This window comes from Corvus moneduloides, chromosome 6, assembly GCF_009650955.1.
Source record: "Corvus moneduloides isolate bCorMon1 chromosome 6, bCorMon1.pri, whole genome shotgun sequence".
Classification (NCBI taxonomy): domain Eukaryota; kingdom Metazoa; phylum Chordata; class Aves; order Passeriformes; family Corvidae; genus Corvus; species Corvus moneduloides.
Genome location: NC_045481.1, coordinates 40717222 through 40737971, shown reverse-complemented (window position 1 = coordinate 40737971; position 20750 = coordinate 40717222). Strand labels below are relative to the sequence as shown.

The following is a 20750-nucleotide window of genomic DNA, read 5'->3' as shown; positions in this document are numbered from 1 at the left end:
GGGACAGTGAATCCTGCACCCCTGTGACACCAAGGGCAGTTTGGGAATGAAGCCAGGCTGCTGCTGGATCCACTAACAGTTTGGGGGGGAGAGAGGGGCAGGGAAAAGAGTTTTGCCACAGCCTCCCCTGGGTGGTAAGGGTCCCCCTCTCTGCATCACTGAGTGCTGGGCAGGAGGGAGCAATGGGGGTGGTCCCAGGGCCAGGGAGGGCTTTGCTGATCTTCTGGCAGATGCAGCTGACATTTATGGTTCTCTGTTTTGTTTTTGCCCTCTTCTTCCCCCCTCCTCTTCTCAGCTGTTTGCCATGATCTTTGCTATGTGTCTCTTTCGAGGGATCCAGTAAGAAGTGGCCCATGAACCACCATGTTCCCCACATGCTCAGAAGAAAGAAGGAAAATCCGAAGAAACAAAACCTGAAAACACCCCAAAAACTTTATTTTTTTTAACAAAATGGGACAGGGAGAAAAAATGAAAAGAAAAAAAGAGGGTTGTAATATATGAATGACCAAAAGGATTGTACTTCAGGGGCTGGAACTTTGAGGTGATGTGCACTACACTGTACACCGGACCCTTGCCCAGAGCCACCCGCAGCAGCTGTGGAGCAGGAGCCAGCGCAGCCGATTGCACTAGAGATGGACGGAGCTGGGAGGATGAGCACAGCTGCCTCTCACACCAGGCTGAGCCTGCCATTTACCACTTTATCATGCTTTAGACAACAAAGGACTCAAGAACAGACATGCAGGGGCTGGATAAGGCAACAGGTTGGCCTTGACTGTCCAGGTGGGTTTGAAACAAGCAGTGGTGGCTTGTCTAAGCAGGTGTTGTCAACGTTTGTGTGATTCTGGCTTTGATTTCCAGCCGCAGGATGAAAACACACATTCTTCAGTGGAAGCTTTGCCCCTGTCACGTGAAACTTGTCAGAGAAGTCAAGCACTTGAGTGAGGCTGGCTTTTCTCTGGAACTCCAAGCAGGGGCAGTGTGATCTAACTTAGCGACAGGACTCAGCTAAGGCTGGCTGAGGGTCAAGAGTTTGGTGCCTACCTTTCTGTTTTTACTAAGATTTATTGTTCATTGTTGTGAAAGAGACCAAATGGTTCCCTGCTGTGTTCCCATCTCCTGGGAAAAATAATGGCTCTGGTCAAGCATCATTGATACTGCTGCCTTCCTGAGAAGGGGAGGATATAATGTTTAAAACTTGTCAGCCTTTGCCTCTCCTCTGATACTTGCAAAAAAATGGGTTTGTGGTGCTCTGTTAGCATAAATATTTGCAGTGATTCCTGCATGCTTTTCCAGCCCTAAGGGGAGGTCCAGACATGGTGCTGGATTGGAGAGGCTGAAGTTTGTCAACCACTCCCATGCTGTTTTCCTGGACCAGTCTGATGGAATAATTTCTGGTCAGAGAACTTCCCCTGAGATTCTCCCATGGGCTCATGATGAAAGTAATCATCAAGTCAGAATTGTTTTAGCTGATAGTGTTTCCTCCCTTGAGATAGTTTGGTATTTAACTAACATGTCAGCCACTCAATCATTTGGAAGTGAACTTGAGAAAGATGCCTGGGACTGGATCTTGGTCAGAGATTAAGCTGGAGCTGCTGAGCCCCCAGGCAGGCTCCAACAGCACCCAGTGTGCAGCCAAACTGCTCCAGCTGCTGCTCCTGTGGCGGTGGATATTGACTCAGACAGGTGACCGGTTTGTCTCATCTGGAATCATCAATCCCTGTTGCCTTAATTGTTCATCAGGTCACTTATTCCCTGACCCCAAACACATTTTACCTGGGGAATTACAGAAGGGGCTGTGGTTTCTTGTTTAGATTAGGTCTTTTTATAGATTTTATAGGCTCAGATTATGGGAGCACTTTTATACAGACTCAAGACAGCTCCTCTGAAAGCTGTAATTTCTGGCAAGGAAGGAGCAGAGCACTAAACTTTGTGCCCAGGTTTTGCAACAGCATGTTCATCCTCTGGCTGTTCCCTTAGACCCCTGGGGCTGTGTCCCTTGAGCTCTCCCAGTGGCACCACACGGGCTAGAGGCAAGGAAGGAAAACAGCAGAAAGCCTGGGCCATAACAGACGAAGATCATGGCTAAATATCTAGGTTGGGGAATCAAGATCCTAAGGAACAGGAAGGAGGCATTAGGAGCTTTTCCAAGCTTCATTTAAGAACAACAATCTGTTCATTGGCAGGAGAGGGCTGGGCAGGTAGAGCTGCAGGCCCCCCATGCTGCAGTCAGCATATTCCAGCAACCAAGTATGTGGCCAGGGCTGCTGAGCAGCGTCAGATGTTGCATTAAGCCTTGTGGAAAGCTGTTCTGAACTATTTCCCTCTGGACCTTCTTGTAATGAGGCATTTTAGCATTAAACTCTGCTCTGTTGTTTAATAAAGGAAAATAGTTTTGTTAGCCAAAACCCAGCAGTATTTTTTACTGGACAGCAGGTGCTGCACTTAAGATAAGAAAAATCTGTTCCATCTACCAGTCTTGTAGGCAATGGGCTGAGCAGAAAGCGAGCTTATCTGTTCTCCTTCTGCCTCAGGAGCTGGTGTCAGTGACTGTTCTGGGAGAGCAATTCCCAGGGAAGGAACAAAACTGTCAGCAGAGTTGATAATTTGGCTGGAGGTGATTGAAAGAAGCAGCACTGCCTCCCCCAGTCTCCAGTCTCTTCCTTTCCCCTCAGTTTATTATGCAGAGTTCTTAGGTCAGAGCCTGGCTGGCAAATACCCTCATTTGTGCATGGTGGGTGGCTGAAGGGAAAAAAAGTCTTAAAGACTTTTTCTGCCACCAGTGGCACGGGGGAAAAACCTGTTAGAGCTCGGGGAACCAGACCAAAGCAGCCAGAGCACCAAGTACTAAATGTACATGCCTGAAGTATGATTGCTAATGGCTTGTTTCTCTTTGGCTTTCCTAATTCTGTACTCATTGCTTTGTCTGTTTTCAGATTTATTGCTTTCCCTCTCTCCCTAATGATAGTCCCTGTACCTTCAAAAGGATCTCTTCTTCATCTGTTATTCTGGGCTGTGCACAGCTGTTTCTCCTCTACCTTTTCTGATCCCCCACTGGTCTTTCCTGTGTGAAAATTTCAAATCCTCTCTGCAGGCTGGCTCATGTGCCACTGGGAACACAGCTCAAAAGGCCAGGCAGCAATTCCAAACAAGAACTGGAGATAGCTGTAAAGATGTGTGCAAGTCTGAGAGGATCTGTGGCAGTTAGTAACATGGAGAAGGAATTTTCCTTGGGGGAATTTAACGAACAAGCAAGCCCAGAAAGCAGACTCCCAGTGTATGGCAAAGCACGTAAATTTGTTGGTTTTGTCCCTTGATTTCGTGGCTGCCCTCGCTGTTGTACAGTAGTTTTCAGAACTGTAGGCAGGAGAAGCAATTGTATTTTTGTACTTGTTTTTAACAGCTCTGGTGAGCATTTTGGGGTCAGGGGCTCAAGCTGGAGTCACTGCTGGCTGGAGAACTCGAGGCAGGCTGGAGAGCAGAAGGAGCTGCCATCTCCTTCGCTGTAGCACTGTGACCATGGCCCAAGCACCTTGGAGGGAGTAGCAGAGACCAGCCCAGGCAAGCCCCCAGCCCCTCTCAGCATCCCTGCCTCCTGGTTGCTATTTAATGCTCCAATGACTGACTGTCACAAATGCCTGGGAAAAGGGCTGTGTGTGAAATAATGTTTGAAATCTATTTTAAAAAAATGTAAATGTTCTTTTTATTAGATAGTGGAGCTAATTTATCCTGTATTCCCTACTGTAATGCTTTTTTATATTGAAAGGAAATTTTTTTTGGTAATATAAACCAGAACACAAGCCTGAAGCGCACTCTGCACGGTTTTTGTGTGCATTTCTTAAAAAAAACCCCAAAAAATAAAAGAAAGATATTGTGACAGTGAAGTGAAACAGCTTTAATTTTCACTATTTGCTTGGTGTTAAGTACAGTCACTTTCTTACCAGAAGAGAAATAAACTCAGGTACAGCAGCTAAAATGAGGTATAAATTGAAGTGTCCCATTCTCCCCTACACCACCACCCCCCACCCACACCCTCCCAAGTAAAAACCCTTGACCAGAAAAGAGGCCAGCTTAGGACAGACAGAGCCTCTCCTGTGTCACCAGCTCCAGTTTGCCAGATATTGGTTAGGCGCGAACAAGATGATGTAGGGAGTTATGTGAATGATGCGTTTTCTTCACCCTCCAAAGAGAGGGCTCTGTGAATGCAACGGTTTGGGTTCATCCCTGGCAGAGAAAGGGGGTCAGCTTTAAGTCCTGGACTGTGCCTGCTTAGAGCACAATCCCCTGGGGAACAGACCCCCACTCCTGCACAGCACTGTACACATGCAGGAAGTTCATTGCAGTCTCCCTTGGGAGATGACATCGGTCCAAGGCCTCCCTCACAATGTAACAGATAAGGAAACTGAGGCCTGTGGAGATGGAGGTTTTTTGTCAGCAGATCAGTAGCAGAGCCTGAAGTGACACCTCAAGCTTTTGATCCCAAATTATGTTCTCAACTGCCACCTCCAGCTGTAATGTCAGCACTTCTGTCCTTGGGGACACAGGTCTGTACAAAGGCTTTGGTATCCTCCTCCCTTTCTCCCCATTCACAACAGAGGGAAGACAACCACGTGCAGTTGGTTTCTGGCAGTGCTGCAGCTGCTCTGTCTGGGCTCCATCCTCAAGGCACCCTGAGAAACTCCCTCCTAGGCTTCACCTGCTATTCACTCACCACCTCCAATGGGCCTGGCAATGTTTCTCCTGCAACACCTTGCTGCTGAGAAGGGACATGCCAGGAACCACAGCTTAGTTGTAGAAGAGGTGTAGAGCTCCATATTTTCTACATGGTCCACTTACAGTAAGATGGAGCAAGAAGCATCAAAACAACTTCATCACTCCACTTTTGGGACTAGGTACTAAGTAGCATGAAATCTTTTAAGTGGCCACTCCCCCAGGCTTTGCTCTATGTTGGAGCAGAAGAAGCCATTGACTGGCAAACCTAGAAGTGCCTGACTGTTTCAAGTTTTGCAGAGGCAGCTGCTAATCAGGGGACCAGAGGAATCTGATCTCACCTTATTTAAAGCTACCCTGGAAAGCTGTAACCGCTTCCCCCACTCTCCCACTTGATCTAACCATCAACCATCTAATGTGAGAGCATTTGGATTACTGCCCTCACACAGTGCAGTAACTCATTTCTCTCACCTATGGGATGACACTTTAAGGTACTCTAATCGGACCCAAGTCATAACTAAGTTCATAGGACCTGTGGCCAACACAGATGGGAGGCAGCATTAAGAAGACTCTCCATTTCCTTCTTCTGTAAGATTGCTTTTGCTGTGGTAGGTTTTACTTGTCTGTCCTAGAAACATAATTTCCCACCCCCCTGAAAACCAACCATCAATCTGTGTATACATTCATGTGACACCCCAAAACACAAAGAATCAAGCTTCACGTACCTATACCCACAACTACAGCCAAAGTGCCACACTGAGGCCATTGCAGCTGCCCATGCAGGTGATGCACAGGGGGAGAGCAACAGCCACAGCATGCCATGCTCCAGCTCCTGCATGCTGCACCACTTGGTCTAATTTCTGATCCTCTCCAGCCTGCATTTGATCATTACCTGCCTCACAGGGAAAGGTTTACCTCTTAGAGCCCAATTCTTCCATCTGAACAGGAACACTCCTCTCAATTAAAAGTTTTAGTTGCTCAGTATCATTTTTGGACATGCTGAAAGCAGCTTGACAAGCGTGTATTGCTGTGAGGCTCCAGAATTTAGCCTGCTGTTGGATGTTGCCTCTCCATTTGATTTACCTATTAGGCAAAGAACTAAGTTACAGTTGTGATGTTTCCTGATTCAACTATTTCCAGCATTCTTAGGTGACAGGCATTTTGCATGGCCAGTAAGTACAATGCACACAGTGTCCCAAGCTTATGCAGCTGCTTCTAAATGCCAAAAGCACTAACACAACATACAATAACTACCCACTACCTTCTTCTAACTCTACTAAGGTATTAAATAGCAATAGCTGTAGATCCCAGTCTCACCAGTGGCTTGAGGACTGTTGTTCACACAAGCAGTTCTGTTTGTATAGGAATCCTCCTACTGGGATTTTGGAACGCCAGCTATATTCCAGGGCATGCTTTGATCCAGTGAACAGTAGTGCATGAGTAAGAAGTCCATATCCGGTACACAGACCTTCTGGCTTTAGTCCCATGGAGAATAAAAAATGCTGCCTCAAGGTGTGGACAAGGATAATCCACAAGGAAAGCACTAGGAAGCAGGGCAGTCAATGCTGTTAAGCCCAGGAGGTGCTGGAGAAACTGGCCAGAGAGTACTAAAGCACATTTAGTCTGTCCTTGCCTTCATATGCTCCGCTCCTTGCTGTTCTTCATCCCAGTTAAATATGAACTATCTTAATGCTACAAACTTTGGTCCTCTCTTCTCGAGATCAGAAGAGATATGATGCCTGCAGATGTTAGCAGAATTGGAACACCATCTCCCACAGCCAGGGGCCATGTCTAGAGGCTGCTCCCTGGCCCAAGCATCTGTGCAGATGCTCTTACTATTACAGTACTCTGCTCTTACTAGTGCTAACCACAGCAGCACTGCTCAACTAAAGCATCAGGTGCTGCTGCACATCCACCACTGCTACTACCATCAGTAAAGCTTCAACTGTGTGAAGTGTTCTGGGGTGAAGGGACAGGACCCCCGCCTAGAAACTTCATGACACACCCCAAACAAGGGGATGTCTTTGTGCTCAATGGGCTATTTCCAATAGCTTCCTTCACTTCTCACATCTTGTAATTCAAGTTGCTCCACTCTTCCCAGTGCTGTCCCTTCAGAGGGAACAAGCAAGGGTTCTCCCTCTTCTTTTGCTGTATCTCCTGCCCAGCTCTGCACAGCATCCAGTGCAAAACTATGAACTACACAAAAATGCACCTCTGGCAGCGAGGAAAGAAGAGCTGTTTGCAAAGCACTGAACTTGACCCCATCCAGCTCCTGGCTACCTAGACAGTCAGTACTTGCTAAAAGGGGAACGGGCTGTAAACCAGGGGAGGTGCAGGGCTTACCAAGTAGAGTAGCCAAGTCCTTTGTTGGTTGTCTTGCTGCCCCGTCTCCTCAAGGGTTTGGTTTCACTATGCTGGCCTTATTTTGTGCTTTGTTCCAGCGGGTTCAGAGCCTGTGATCCCATCAGCCAGTTCCCCCTAGAAAACTGGCTTTTTTCCCTGAGCCTGCCAGGCCCACACACTTCCCTGAGCCTTCCTCCTGCTGCTCCTCACCTCCTGCAGAGGGGCTGGGGGGTCCCACCGATGTTGCTCCCCCCATTTCACCTGGCAATGCCACCAGCACTGGGTTACACACTGATTCATGCCGGTAAAGAAGGAAACTACTTTAGAACCAAAAGGGACCAACAAAAAAAAAAAAAAAAAAAAAAAAAAAAAAAAAAAAAAAAGCAAAATTACCGACACAAACTCCCCCCTCCCACCTTTCCCATAACAAAAAGCCCAGGAATTAGACTTTCTTGGGACGACGTCCAACTTGGTAATAATAATAAATGCTGATGAGGATGAAGAGGGCTCGGCTGATCAGGAGGAGCACAGCACCTGTGGCTATCCGGCTACTCTCAACCAGGGAGACAGTGGTAACTGGAGGAGAAGGAGGGAGACAAGGCAGAGGTTGGTGATGCAAAACCAAAAGGAGACAAATAGCACAAAGCTGTTTTCTGCTGCCCTCTAATGCAGAGCTTCGGCAGGAACTGCTGAGCCTTGCGAGCACGGGAGCTTTCAGCACAGGCTCATTCACATGCACAGTGAACCCATGGCAGAGACTCTTCACTAGCTTTTTTTCACAGCCTTGAAGCTTGCCATGGATCCCAGAGCTCTCCCTTACAGAAACCCTGCTTTCACGGCAGCCTCATATTCAGGCAGCCTGAAACAGTCACTCGAGCAGATGTGAGTTTCCATTACTCTCAGGTGTTAATGTGGGAGCCACATCCTCCTGACTTTGCTTTGTTGCTTGAACACTTCAGTGCTGATAAACATTTCTCAACTTTAGGAACATCTACAAAATAGGCACAGTCCACACACATCGCCTCTATTAAACACCTCACTTTTTTGGCCACCAACACACAGCTCGTATCCAAACCAGCTACACATTGAGCTACCAAGACACACACACAAGAATCCCCTTCACTGTTAAATATAGATAAACTCCCTAGAAACAAGCTAAACTGTTATGCTCTGTTTTGGTAACACTGAACATCCCCCTTTTTAGTATAGGTTGCTATAATTTTTCTTTTTAGACCCTTGCATCTAGGCAGCCTGCTCCAGCAATGACCTGTGCTGGCTATGAAGCCCAGGACATTTTCAGGGAGAAAAATAAAGGAATTGTCAGAGGGTGATGTTTAACCTTTCAAGGAGCAGCTCAGGGCAGAGGCTATTCCATGGGGAAGCAAAAAAGACAAGCAGCTGGCAGGGAAAATACTCCACCACTGCTCACGCCGCTGCCCTGCCCACCGTCGATCCCCGTGGGCGCACAGCCTTCGCACCCTCCTCCTCCTCCTCCTCGTGCCGGCCGGCCCGCGGGCACTCACCCAGGAACTGCACGGCGAAGTAGCAGGCCTCGGCCAGCAGGCTCCAGCGGATGATGGCCTTCTCGGCGGTGTACAGGGCGTTCCACATGATGAGCGCGATGCCTGCGGGGACAGCGGGGCGCGCTGCCCGAGGGCCGGGAGGGGAAGGGCCGCGCTTCCCGCCCGCCCCGCGCGGTGCCGCTGCAGGACGCAGCTCGGGCCCCTCTTCCTTCCCACACCGCTTCTCCCAGCTCCCCTCGCCTCCCGGCCCTTCGCCCCGCTCCTCCTGCGCCGCTGCCGGGATGCCGCCGCAGGCCCCAGCTCCCCTGCGGCTCCCGCTGAGCCCCAGCCGCAGCCCAGCGCCCTTGCCCGGGCCCTCTGCAGGCTGCCTTTGCTAGGGTACATGGGGTGCTCCCCCAGGGATTCAGAGCATGCACAGCTCTTCTTACCCCACCTGCAGCACGCCTGAACCCCTGCCAGGAAAAAGCAGCAGTAGCCAAGCTTTTCAAAATACCCCTCAGCACTTTCTTTGCTAACAGCAGATCTTCTGCTCTCCAGCTGCACGTGTACGGCTGGGCATGGACTTTGTCCCCTGCTGCTGTTTTGGCCACCTGTCCCCTTACTCTGTGCGGCAGAAGCGTGCCCCAGTACGGTGGTACAGCACTCACTGAGCAGGGCTCCTCCATAGAGCCGGATGGGAGTCTTGCTGCTCACCGATTCCTCCTCAAAGATGGCATCAAAGAGCTGGTCAGGGAAAACGAGGGCCTGGCAGAGGCAAGAGAGAAACTCAGCAACCTGAACTTGCTGGGGCCACCAAAATGTCCTCTTGGGCAGCAGTGCTCCAACATCATGCCTTTGTGGGATTGGAGCCACTGGCCAGGAAATTGGAAATTAAGGAGGCAAAAGAAATATCACCATGTCAGCTGCATGGCTGGTTTCTGTGGCCAAGGCTGCCATTCCTTGGTTTATGGGCCTTGCTAATGAAAACAGACTCTGGTGATGGGAGCGAACTGCCAAGGACACTGTTGGCAAAGCCCATTACTGAGACACAGCGAGGGCAAAGGCCTCGCAGGAGAAAGCAGTAGGAGCTGCTGGTGGCAGTGGAGAAAGATAAATGCCAGGGACCGAAGGGCCATGCTGAAGCACCCCTTTGGCAGTCGGGAGCTGGTTCTTCCCAGGACCACATCCCTCACTCACCATGATGGCAACCCCGGAAAACATGACGGCGGAAACCAGCTGCCAGACCCTGCGTGAGAGGGAAGACAGAGGACCCAGCATGAGCTTGGAGGTGACCCTATCACTCATACTTCACAAAGCATTTCTGGCTGCCTGCTTGTTCATCAGCCTTCATCCTTCCCACATGCACAAGCGAGGCAGCCAGAAACCTCCCATGGAAGGGCTCAGCTTTCCACATCCCGCTAGCTCCAGCCTCAGCATGCAGACCAACCTTGATGGTGAGACAGAGCCAGACTCTCCCTCACCCAAGCAAAGGAGGGAAATGACCCTGCCAAGAGGATGGTGCAAAGCAGGGTCCCCACAGGACACACCACCCTGTCATACAGTAGAACAGGAGCTCCTCCAGCCCCATGGAGCCCTTATAGTTCTCTGCACATGCAATGAGACAAGAACTCGAGGGCCTCGGGCTCATTTATGGGAGAAGAAGGCAGAGCTGGTCTGGTTCCACAGCCTCCAAGAAGCCCCTGCAGGGAGCAGTGATGCTGGCACAGCAGCAGAGCTGGTGTCAGAAACCACAGCTGTCAGGAATGCTGTGGCTGAGGGCCCTCAGATGACCCAGCTCCAAGGTGATCCAATACCTTACCTGAGTCCCAGTGGTTCCCGGACTGCAAACTTGATTTCATTTCCCAGTACTTGGCTAATCTGAAATTAAAATTCAAATGAAAGGCACAAGCTAAGCAGATCCTTCCCCAGTCTTTAGGCAGTACTCACCAGCCCAAAACTACATGCCTAATCCCATGTGGGAGTTTCTCTCAGAGGGCTGGAAGGAGGAGGAGGACAAAGGATTCATCTGTGACTCCTTGGTCCCAACACCTGCCTTGGTTTCCATCAGGAGCTACAGCCTCTACTGCTCCCTTACTGGGATCAGCCACCTGCAGCATGCAGGGGAAGGGTCAACACTAACTCTTTTTTCCTCTTATCTGTGTAAGAAGGGAGCTGACTCCGCACACACATCACCTGCATGTCACATCCTGATGGAGCACAGGCTCCTGCAGAGCCCTCAGCTTGTTTCAGCATCTGTCCTGCCCTCACGCGCACGCTGCCCAGAGCTGTGTGCATTCATGTGGACATGCTCCTGTTCACAATGCCTGGTGTGAATACCCCAAACCACATGGATGGCCAAACCCTGGGTTTCCCAGCATAAGGTCCCTTTTCCATCATTAGTGCACACAGGCTTCCCTCACCTTTGAGCGATGGACCTCGCCGTCGTCATCCTCCCCGCCGACGCCCAGGATCTTGCGTGTCTTCAGTCTGCTCACCAGGTCGGTCTGGCTGTGCTTCTTCATCAGTGGCGGGGGCTGCTTCGCCGCCATGGTGGTGGCCCTGCCCCGCCAAGCCCTTGGCTGTGAGGTGGCACAAGGAAGGTGCAGGAAGCGGCTCCGCTGTCACATGAAATTCCACGAGGTTTGGGGAAAATAAAACTGCCACAAAATCTTTCTGTTAGGCCGGCAGATGGCTCCTCATCCTTGTGGGGCACAGAGCCCTGGCAACGAGGCCGGCCCCAGTTACAGGTGGCTCATCTCGGGCTGATTCTGCCCTCACCGGGATCTGCCATGGGGGGAAAGAAAAAAATCAGAGCAGAGTGGCTTTAGCATGGACATTTAGTTATAAATGCTTTTAACCTACAAACCATAATCTTGTCTATCCCAGCATGAGGCAATGCCCAATAGTACCTCTTTGCTGGTTTTCAGATTAGGGGAATTAAATGCGTCTCAGACTAGGGGAATTAAAGTCATTAAGTAATACTTGGCCTTTTTTCTTTTCCCATGCAATACATCACATTCTTCAGCTGCCATTTCAGGTCAAACCCCAAACAAGTATCAGGTATTTATTTGTGTGTCTCCCCTCAGATGCTGCAGCCCCCACGTTGTGCCAGAACATATCAGCCCCTGAACAACAAGAAGCCGGAGGAATGATTTTCCCTGAAGACATGCTGCTTTCTGGGAAATGATGGCAATTAGAAACTACAAATACCATCTGGGATAAGTAAATACAGGGAACTGAGAGAATTGAAAAAGATAACTTCTGCCCTGGCATGGGTATAAAGGTACAGGTACTGAGTCCCATGAAATCCCTCTGTCTCATCCCGTAGTCATAAAACCCTGGAAACCCTTGGTTCAGAAAGCCTTTTCTTCCAATTTGTCTTCATTTCATCTGGGCTCAGCTGAACACAAACACTTTTTTCCATTTGCCTCTTCACCCTCCCAGAGAGCCACTGAAATTCCCCCCCAGGCACCAAAGCGCAGCTAATCCAAGTAAGTGTCGGGCTCAAGCACCAGCAGCCCCATGCCCCAGGCAAGCCTTCCCAGAGCTGCCCCAGGAGGAGACCATTTATGTTGATGTCTAAATATTTCATGAGTCATGCGGGAGTAATAAAATGAGGTACAATTATTTTGGCATTGTGCATGCAGATGTTGTCCCAGTGCCTTGCAAGGGATTTCCCTCTCACAGGAAAACCCTTCCCTGCGGTGGTTCAGACAGGTTAACAGCGAGTCCTGTCTGTAAGTGCTCAACATAACTCTTTCTTTGAGGCAAAGTTAAGAGGTCTTGCTGGGATGGTTCAAAAGGTGAACCCCATGATCAAGGGTTTAATAAGATCCTTTGAGCAGAGCAGGCAAAATGCTTTTCAGTGAGCCAGTTGAGCTACTCAGTATTTTGAAGGTACTTCTTTTGGATTGTAGCATGGCTTGTTTGGCTGCTCTTATTCCACTGAATAGCTAAGCCCAGATTCCTGGAAAGGCAGCACAAAGCCAGATGCAGCAGTCAGGGTCCAGAAATATTCCAGAAGTGGGACAGTGGAAAAAAACTGCTCAGAAGGAAGGTAGAAGCTGTATACTCAGGCCTACCCTTGAGCACAAGGCAGGAAGCTCAAATGGTAGCTGACCAAAAGTAGTAGAAAAGTTTGAAAGATTTATCATGTCTGGGGCTTGCCAACCTAAACTGTCACGATAAATTGTGTGTATGCAAATCTAGGTAATGTGCACACAAAATCCACCCCAAAGCCAGAGTGATGTGTTTAAAAGAAAAGCTCGACCTCTTTAACTAGCTACAGTTTTTGCCATTTTTCCTGCTCCTGGCTGACCCAGACTCACCGGGTTGGATGCTGAGTGGTTTCCCACCAGAACTGCTGAAACCAGAGAAGACATGTGGCTGCGGTATTTCTAGCCCAGCATTTTCTGATCAAAGCCATCCATTCCAATGGTGAAGCAACACCCCTGTGGCGAATGCTCCTCTCTCTCACTGTGAGCCTCAGGACCACTCTGAGGCCATCCCACATCTCTAAAGTGAGGGAAAGTCTGGCAGAGCACCTGAGCAAGAGCATCCTACTGGCTCTCCTCAGGGGTAAGAGACTTGAGGCTTTCCGGTCTTGACAGGACTTGGGGTGCTGAGTGTGCTGGCCATACCATCCTGGCACTTCTGGATCCTTCCTAGTTTCTTGCTAGGGAAAGCCTGATACCCTCACCTCCTGCTCTGGCCTCATGGCCAGAAATGCAAAGGAAGGGAAGATGGATGGGGTGGGGGGGAGGGGTGGGGGAAGAAAGGAAGGAAGGAAGAAAAAATGAAGGAAGAACAAAAAAAAAAAAAGAAGGAAGAAGAAAAAAAAGAAGGGGAAAAAAGAAGAGGAAAAAAAAGGAAAAAAAATAAAGAAAAAAAAAAAAGGAAGAAAAAAAAGGAAGAGAGGATTTTTCCTGAGAGCAAGAAGCAAAGAAAGGTGGGACTCAATGACTCACCAATGAAGACTACACTGAAGAGCTTTGTGATTACAGAGGCAGTTTTGCAACTGGCTCAAGGCCAAAAGATCAAAATTTGCCTTCATCATTTGTCTCACCAGTTGCTTTCAGGGCAGGAGTTGGTGGAAATGTATCCACATCATCATTAACACTGCTCTCCCATTAAAAGTTTCCACTAATTTGTGGTAAGCTACTTTCCAAGAGCTGGGACAACACAGGCCGGACACAAATGCCAATAAAACAACCTGGTACATAAACCCACGCTCCTACAGCACAGGTATGGCATGGCCCCGCAGCCAGTCCCACATCTCATTACCCCCATCCTCCAGAGACAGAGCCAGCCTAATGAATGCTGAATATTAATGGCTAACAAGCTAATGAATGCAATTAGCGCTAATTCAGTGACATTCAGATAGAAGATGCTGAGGATTTGAAAACATTATACTTACATTAATGTATCCTGACACACTGACAATTTAGAGGATGATTTCTATTAGCCTGTGAGTTTGCAAAGGGAAACCTCCACCTCCTCGTTCTCCTGCGATTCTCTCCTCCTTAATCCTTTTTCCAAGCATCCCAGGGACTGTGCAGATCAACCACCATAAACAGGCAATTCCTACTCCCTGCCACAGCTCTCTGTGATGGGCAGTGCCTATGTGCAGCTGAAAGAGGGTTTTTTCCTCATAGATCCCTTTCCTTCGCAGGCTCTTTTCAGTATCTGCTCCCTTGCTCAACTGTTCAGCATACTGCATTCAATTTTGATAGCTGCTGCTTAGTGGTGCAAAGAAACCTCACTGGTGCCACGCTAATGATAGCTCAATCTCTCCCCACCTCCACAGCTCTTCCCCCAACGTCTCCGCTTCCCTCCCAGCGTCTGGAGAGGAGAGCTCTGCAGCGTGGGAGAGAGGAGACTCAACTGCACAGGCACGGTGCTGCAGCAGCCAGAGCTGCGCACCGACCGCGGGGTGCAGAACCAGACCCCGCTCCTGCCGCGCCTGGAGCTGGCTGCCTGCGGCTGCCGCAAGCCAGAGCCAAACCGCTCGTGGGTGGCAGCCTGCCTGCCTGCCTGCGAGGACATGGCTCCCCAGGGCCCTGGGGACAGGGATGCTGCTTACTGCTAAGCTGGATGCTGTTTCAGTGGGCCATCCACAGTGCAGCCTTTTACCTGACAAAGCAGTACTGCTTGAATTAAAGAGGCGGCACTGCAGAACCTCCCACTCCAAGGGTTTGATGGCACTTCCAGTCTGCAAGCAGGAGAAGAGAGTATGAACTGGAGTCAAGCTGGGACAATGAAATGTTTATACATTTAAGTTGGACAAAAGTTTGTTCAGCTCACTCACATTCAGGCCAGTGAGACAACATCTTGAGCCCGCTTTGATTTGTTACTCCTAAGAATTAACCAAGAAGGTACAGTGGATGCATGTCCTTTGTAACAGCCTAACAGGGCACTTGCCATGCCTCAGCATCTTCTACAGAGCACGGGTTGAGAACCAATGCTAAGTATGAAGCAGAGGCAGTGTTCCTTTCCAATTCAGCAGTTCTCTGGGAGCAATCTGGCAGAGCCCAGGAGAGTTCTCCAGCACTGCAGCAGCACAAGGGAGTGTGCACATGAGAGGGGCATCCACCATGGCAGCTGTACTGTACTTGGCCCTCATAGATAGGCTGATGCCCACAGTGTTTCTCTTGCAAGGGCCAGCAGCTGTAATGGATTTGTCCAGCTCTTCTAATGTTCCTCCAGGCTGTGGCAGTTCTGTCTCTGCTGGTGAGGACATTACTGGGTCCATAGCAGCTGGTCTGGACCATATACCTTGTCAGCCACAGGGCTGTCAAGAAAGCCTGGGCTCAAACACGTGGGGCAGGGTGAAGAGGAGAGGCAGTGGAAACACAAGTAGATTAAGGACAGGATCCACAGACCTACCAAGTACCTTGGTCCTTGCAAACATTACACTGTTGCCTAATCACATGGGACCCAAGACTCCTTTTGTCCCACCACACATGAAGGTTCAGTCTGCTCACTTTTACATGCTTAAAATCTGTTGGTAAACAACCTCAGACACTTCAGGACTCTGAAATCCTGAGGGATGAGGTAGATTCCCTGTGTCTAACCCAAAAACACACCTGAGAGCCACAGAACATCTTTGTGCATCCTATCTAAATGGCCTAACAAGAGTTTCCCCTGGAAGCGCATGGTGCAGCAGACCCTGAGCCAGAACTCTCCATGTCCCATGTAACTACCAAGATATAGCTATATTCATGCTGTATTTCTGCAACTGCACATCCCAAACCCACAGTGACCAAACCAGCTCTCTGCCTAGATTTCTATCAAGCGTGGAGATTGAGACTACTAGGACCTCTTTACCACCAGCCAGCTGGGAATGAAACTTGATCAAGCCAAAAATAACCTGATGCTCAGGCAGTAAAAACAATTAGCACTCAGCCACCACAGCAGCAGAATGCAGTGGCTGCTCCCGCTCCGTCTGGCAGTCTGTACACCTAAGCAACAGGGAGACTTCAGATTCCTCACCTGTAACAAGTCAGGTACATAGGACTCCATTCACACATAAACATCAGCCCTTTCAGCACAGAAGGCTCTTTGTAATACCAGCAGGAAGCGTGTCTTGTTAAAGGCTCATCCCCAGCCCTACCACAGCCCTGCTGCTTCCTTAAGTGACTCTAAAAGGCACTAGGGAACACCTACACACCTAGGCAGTAGATTTTCTGCCCCTACACACAATGAAAGTGCAAAGCAAGATCCTTAGGTCAAAGGACATCTTCACTGGGTGCCTCAAGATCGTCTACCACATCATCTGCAACACACCAAGAGCCTCAGGCACATCTAAAGCTCATCCTTCAGGCTGGGCACATCTCATGGTCAGACATCGTTGGATGCCCTCCAATGCTGTTTGTGAAAGGTGCAGAGCTGCCCACGACCACAAAGCCCCCACTTGCAAGGCAGCAGCACCCAGTGCCTACAGCAGCTCTGTCACCCTCAAACATAATGGATATGGCAAGCATCACCCTCAATAGGGGACAATGAGTCTCTGCAGCCTGCTGGGGAGGAAAGAGTTAACTTGTGTCGCTTACTCAGTCACCACTTCACAAAAAAGCATCCAAAGTCTGCTCAGCCTTTTCCATGCATCCTCTCCTCCGTCTGCTTCAGAGTTGCTTTAGCCCAAGCAGGCTCAGCCCCTGCACCCTCCTCCCCACTGCTCCTCTGCAGCCCCTGGGTACAGCAGCTCCTGCCCCTAAGCTCCCTGTGGCTGTACAAACATCCTGCCCCAAGAGGAACCACTATTGGCTATATCCCATAGCATCTGGGAGGTACAGCCCATCTCCAGAATTTTATTGCCCATAGGTTTCAAATTTCCTTTTGCAAAGACCACAGAAAAGTTTCCGTCTGTGTCACAGGATGTGTTATATAGCAGTCAAAACCTGTAAAGTGCTCAGTTTCCCCAGAACATAATAAAAAAAGCTCTGTTGCTCTACTAGTTTCTCAAATGGGAGCTATAATTAAACGCAGCAACCTCACTCCTGCCAGCCTGCCAAGCACCACCTGCAGCAACTCGCGACCCCTCCACGCGAGCCTGGGCAGCACCTCAGGGGAGAAATGCTTGTTTGCCTCTCGCAGCAGCTGGCAGGGCAGCCTGTGACACCCTGAATGTGCTCAGGCAGGTGTCCTGCACAGCTGTGCTGACCGGCACAGTACACAGGACTCCCTGCGGGTGCCCAGCTGGACACCGGGCCTCACTGTGGCCCCTCTGTATAGGCTCAGTGGGCTCCCACCACGGGGGACAAACAGACTTCACCCTTCCTCTGCCACACACATGCACTCACCCCCCACGTGCAGGCCTGGCCATGCTACCCTGCCTTCTCAAGTAGCCCATTCCTGGCTGCAAATACAAAGGATGCAAGGTACAGGCACAACAATGTACAACAGCTGCTTCAGCAGCTCTCATCTGTGTTACTCACATGAAAGTCCACCCCCTGCATCATCCTCCTCGCTGCCACTGAGGCTCTCAACCTAGCCAGCCACAGCAATCCATCACCCCAAAGATGCCCTTGCTCTCCCCAAAGGCTCTGGCTGCCACCTCCCACCCAGTCCCTCGCTGTCTCAACAGATGGCCACAGCCAAGCAGTTAAGTTTCCCAGGAAGCTGAGAGGATGGAGAGAAAGAGGGAAATAGGACATATTAGGATCTGGTGCTGGTTTTCTTTAAGGACATTAAAAGAGAAGAATTCCTTATTGATTCCCAGCTGCCTTAGACAGGTGTTTGTGAGAGACAACCCCAGAAGCTTAACGGGCCATCTGTCCTGCAGATGATTTCTACAGGGAAACATTAGAAGGAAAAATAAAACCCATATGCAGACACACAGAAACACAAAAAAACCACCAGCCAAGTAAATCAACACTTGCTACTGAAAAAGAGCAGCTTAAAAACCTAGGAAAGCCCTTCAATCAAACACCGTAATACAGGTCAGTTTTACAGACAGTATAGTGCAACTCTGCATTTCATCTCCTGTGCCTCACACCTGATGTATAACAGAGGCTCAAAGGAACTCTATGGAAAGACCCTGGGAGGAGCAGGGAGGAGTCCATACACATGCTGCTTATCCACCACACTGCTGGACACTGAATCTTCACAGTAACATGGGGCTTCTTGGCACCTCCTTTCCTGACAACCTCAAACCTCCACTTTTTTTTCTTTCCACTGTGCCCCCAAGCACCTGACAAGAGACTTTCATAAATGCTCCAGGAAGCCAATGCTCTTTGTTCTCAACAATTCCCCACACCTCTGTCCTTTTCCAGAACTCAAGAGAAAATTGTTAAGAAACTACAATTTGGGACATTAAGTCCCCTGAGCCACACACAGGCAAAACATCCATCTGTATACTGTCACTGAAGTAGTGATTTCAAAGCCATTCTCAATGGATTCCCTCCCCAAAGACAATAATCTACACCTCCAGCAACATTAGTTCTCTATCTGCAGTCCTGGAACTTACTCGGCACAATGCAACCGACTGTGATTTGTACACTACCAACATGTCTACATCCATGAAATGCAAGATGAAATGAGTCTGTTCCACTCCAGAACCACAAAAGCAGATTCCCAACCAGTTTCATGGGCCAGTTTGCAACCCCAGCCTGAGAATAACTCCTGCAGGACACCCCAGCAGCATCAGATTTTCCTCCATTTGTGTAGAAAACAAAGGGTTTCTCATCTCCATAGTCTGTCATGATATGACCAGATGTGCAGTCTAGGCACACACAATAGGGAGGAAAAAGGGCAGACGAATAAATTTGCATTAAGCAGCAAGATTGTCTTTTGGTCTAGCCAGGATACTTCCGGAGCCCCAGGGACATAGGCACTCACAGGACTCACACTTCTCATTGTACAAGCAATAAAGTTTCCTTCTATGACACAGAAGTCCTGTAAATCAGGTCTGATATGAAATGGCCCAAGTGACTATCAGTCAACAGCTGAGTTGTAAACAACCCTGGTATAGAGCATTTCCCGTATACATGGTTACATGCACATCCTGTAAGACTTTATTATTTATACAAATACTTTTAATTTATAAATAATAAGTTATATATGAACAAATAACACCTAGATAAATGTACATATATAAAAATGTACATATATATTTTTATATATAAATATATGTATGTGTACATGAATGTAGATATAAATATATTTATTATATATATATATATATTGTGTGGACTTACTTGGGGTTCTGCTGCACGATCTCTTGGCTGTTTAGTAAAGAGAATTCAGACTACTAGATCAGCCAAATATGTTGGCATTCATCTATATTTTGGTCTCAGGGGCGAGAGGAGCAGCTTATCCCAGACTCCTTCCTGGCAGACGCCACTGAGAGTCTCAACTCCTGCTTCTAGGTCAACCATTTACTGCCCTAAAGACTGATACCACTGGTGATCTCTCAGCCCTGGACTACCACCCTACACACCACTCGGACCCATCACTGCATCTTGAGAACACCTTCTCACATCTTCCTTAAACAATCTGCCTGTTCATTCACACACAATTAGAACTCTGGCTCCCTCATGGCTCCACAGACATGAAATAAGCCCAGACATGCAGATAGGCTTGGGGAGTTGCTTAGCAAAAACATGATGGAGAAGGCCTTCTAACAAAACACATACTTCAGCTACTTGGTAGCCTATCCCAAGGTGGCAAAAATCTCCCTCTGACACCTTAGCAGTTTCTATAGCAACAGGTTACTGCTAAAAATGTCAGATGCAAAATTCCCCATGTTGGGCAAACAGGAGCTAGGAGGACAGATTTAGAAGAGGAAAACTTCTAAATAGCCGCTGCCAGAGCTAGCACAGGCTCTGCTAATTCACAAGTCAGTGGTGCAACAACTTAAAAGAAACTTCTAGCAGCCCACTAGAGGGGTACCACATGGGGCACAGGGACATGTCTGTGGAGCACTGTCCCACAGCATCCCTCAAAATAAGAAGGAGCCACAAGTATGTCCCTCTCCTGCAATGAGGCACTTGAAAGTGAAACCAGCTGTTTTTAGAAACAGAACTACAGCACAGCATGCAGAGTAGGAAGCCTGAAAACCAAACTATTAGATTATAGGTTTGGCAGTGCTGCTTCTCCTTTCATAAAATCAAGATTGGGTCATTAAACCTCTGAGACTTCAGTTTTCCCAGTTGTATAGGAGAAGTAAATCTACTGCAGAAGTTCATACGGCTCATGTGCAGCAGGTAAAACATTTCACAAGCAATGGCCCAGCCACTGTACCCCACCAGTGCCAGCTTGTGACACCCAGGCCTGCTCTGTGGCCACCTGTGCAGCCCTTGGTTCACTACACACGTCAGAGGCAGAAATGCCCTTCCTGGCCTAACAACCAGCTTAGCACAACAATGATTTTTTCTGTCTTCCTTCACTGCTGGTGGGAGAAAGCACTGTGGAAACCTTGGGGTGAACCTCACATCGATACTGCACACATCAGACGCTCTTGGAAGATTCTCATGGTCAGATTAAACCCAGATGCAGAAAATCAAAGCAGCCACAGCTCAGCACAGAGCTGCACAGGGGAGGAGGGCGGAAGGAAGCCCACCACACTAACAACAAGTGACTGCATTTGCCAGTGTGGTTCTCAGTCCTGAAGAAGGCACAGGCTTTCCCCACAAACACAGCACCCACCCCCCTGGAACTCACACCCACCTGACTTTGCTTTCATGTGCTGCTGAGTCA

The 20750-nt window shown here is 49.0% G+C and overlaps 2 protein-coding genes across 5 annotated transcripts in view; one reads left to right on the top strand and one right to left on the bottom strand.

The window, feature by feature from the left end:
- TSPAN18 (tetraspanin 18) overlaps nt 1–3874 on the top strand; it is a 121344-nt gene extending 117470 nt beyond the window's left edge. For all 4 annotated transcript variants that reach the window (XM_032113572.1, XM_032113573.1, XM_032113571.1 and 1 more), the window contains one exon: nt 296–3874. In XM_032113572.1, the coding sequence (XP_031969463.1) occupies nt 296–343 (48 nt within the window). In that variant the 3' untranslated portion in view covers nt 344–3874. The remainder of the gene's footprint in view (nt 1–295) is intronic.
- On the bottom strand, nt 3872–14269 carry TP53I11 (tumor protein p53 inducible protein 11). The gene is made up of 7 exons (XM_032113574.1): nt 13969–14269; nt 10973–11336; nt 10372–10430; nt 9750–9798; nt 9221–9317; nt 8574–8675; nt 3872–7626 (listed from the first exon to the last, which is right to left on the bottom strand). The coding sequence occupies exons 2-7, from the start codon at nt 11099–11101 to the stop codon at nt 7493–7495; spliced, it is 570 nt and encodes a 189-aa protein (XP_031969465.1). The 5' UTR covers nt 11102–11336; nt 13969–14269; the 3' UTR covers nt 3872–7492.
- Nucleotides 14270–20750: the final 6481 nt, after the last annotated feature.

What these genes read in the sequence shown, in the direction of transcription:
- TP53I11 (XM_032113574.1), bottom strand. Translation starts at nt 11,101, where the DNA reads ATGGCGGCGAAGCAGCCCCCGCCACTGATGAAGAAGCACAGCCAGACC. An exon ending in TTTCCGGGGTTGCCATCATG is followed by an intron (nt 9,318 to 9,749) that starts GTGAGTGAGGGA and finishes TGCCTCTGCCAG; the next exon opens with GCCCTCGTTTTCCCTGACCA. An exon ending in CTATGGAGGAGCCCTGCTCA is followed by an intron (nt 8,676 to 9,220) that starts GTGAGTGCTGTA and finishes CTGTCCCCGCAG; the next exon opens with GCATCGCGCTCATCATGTGG.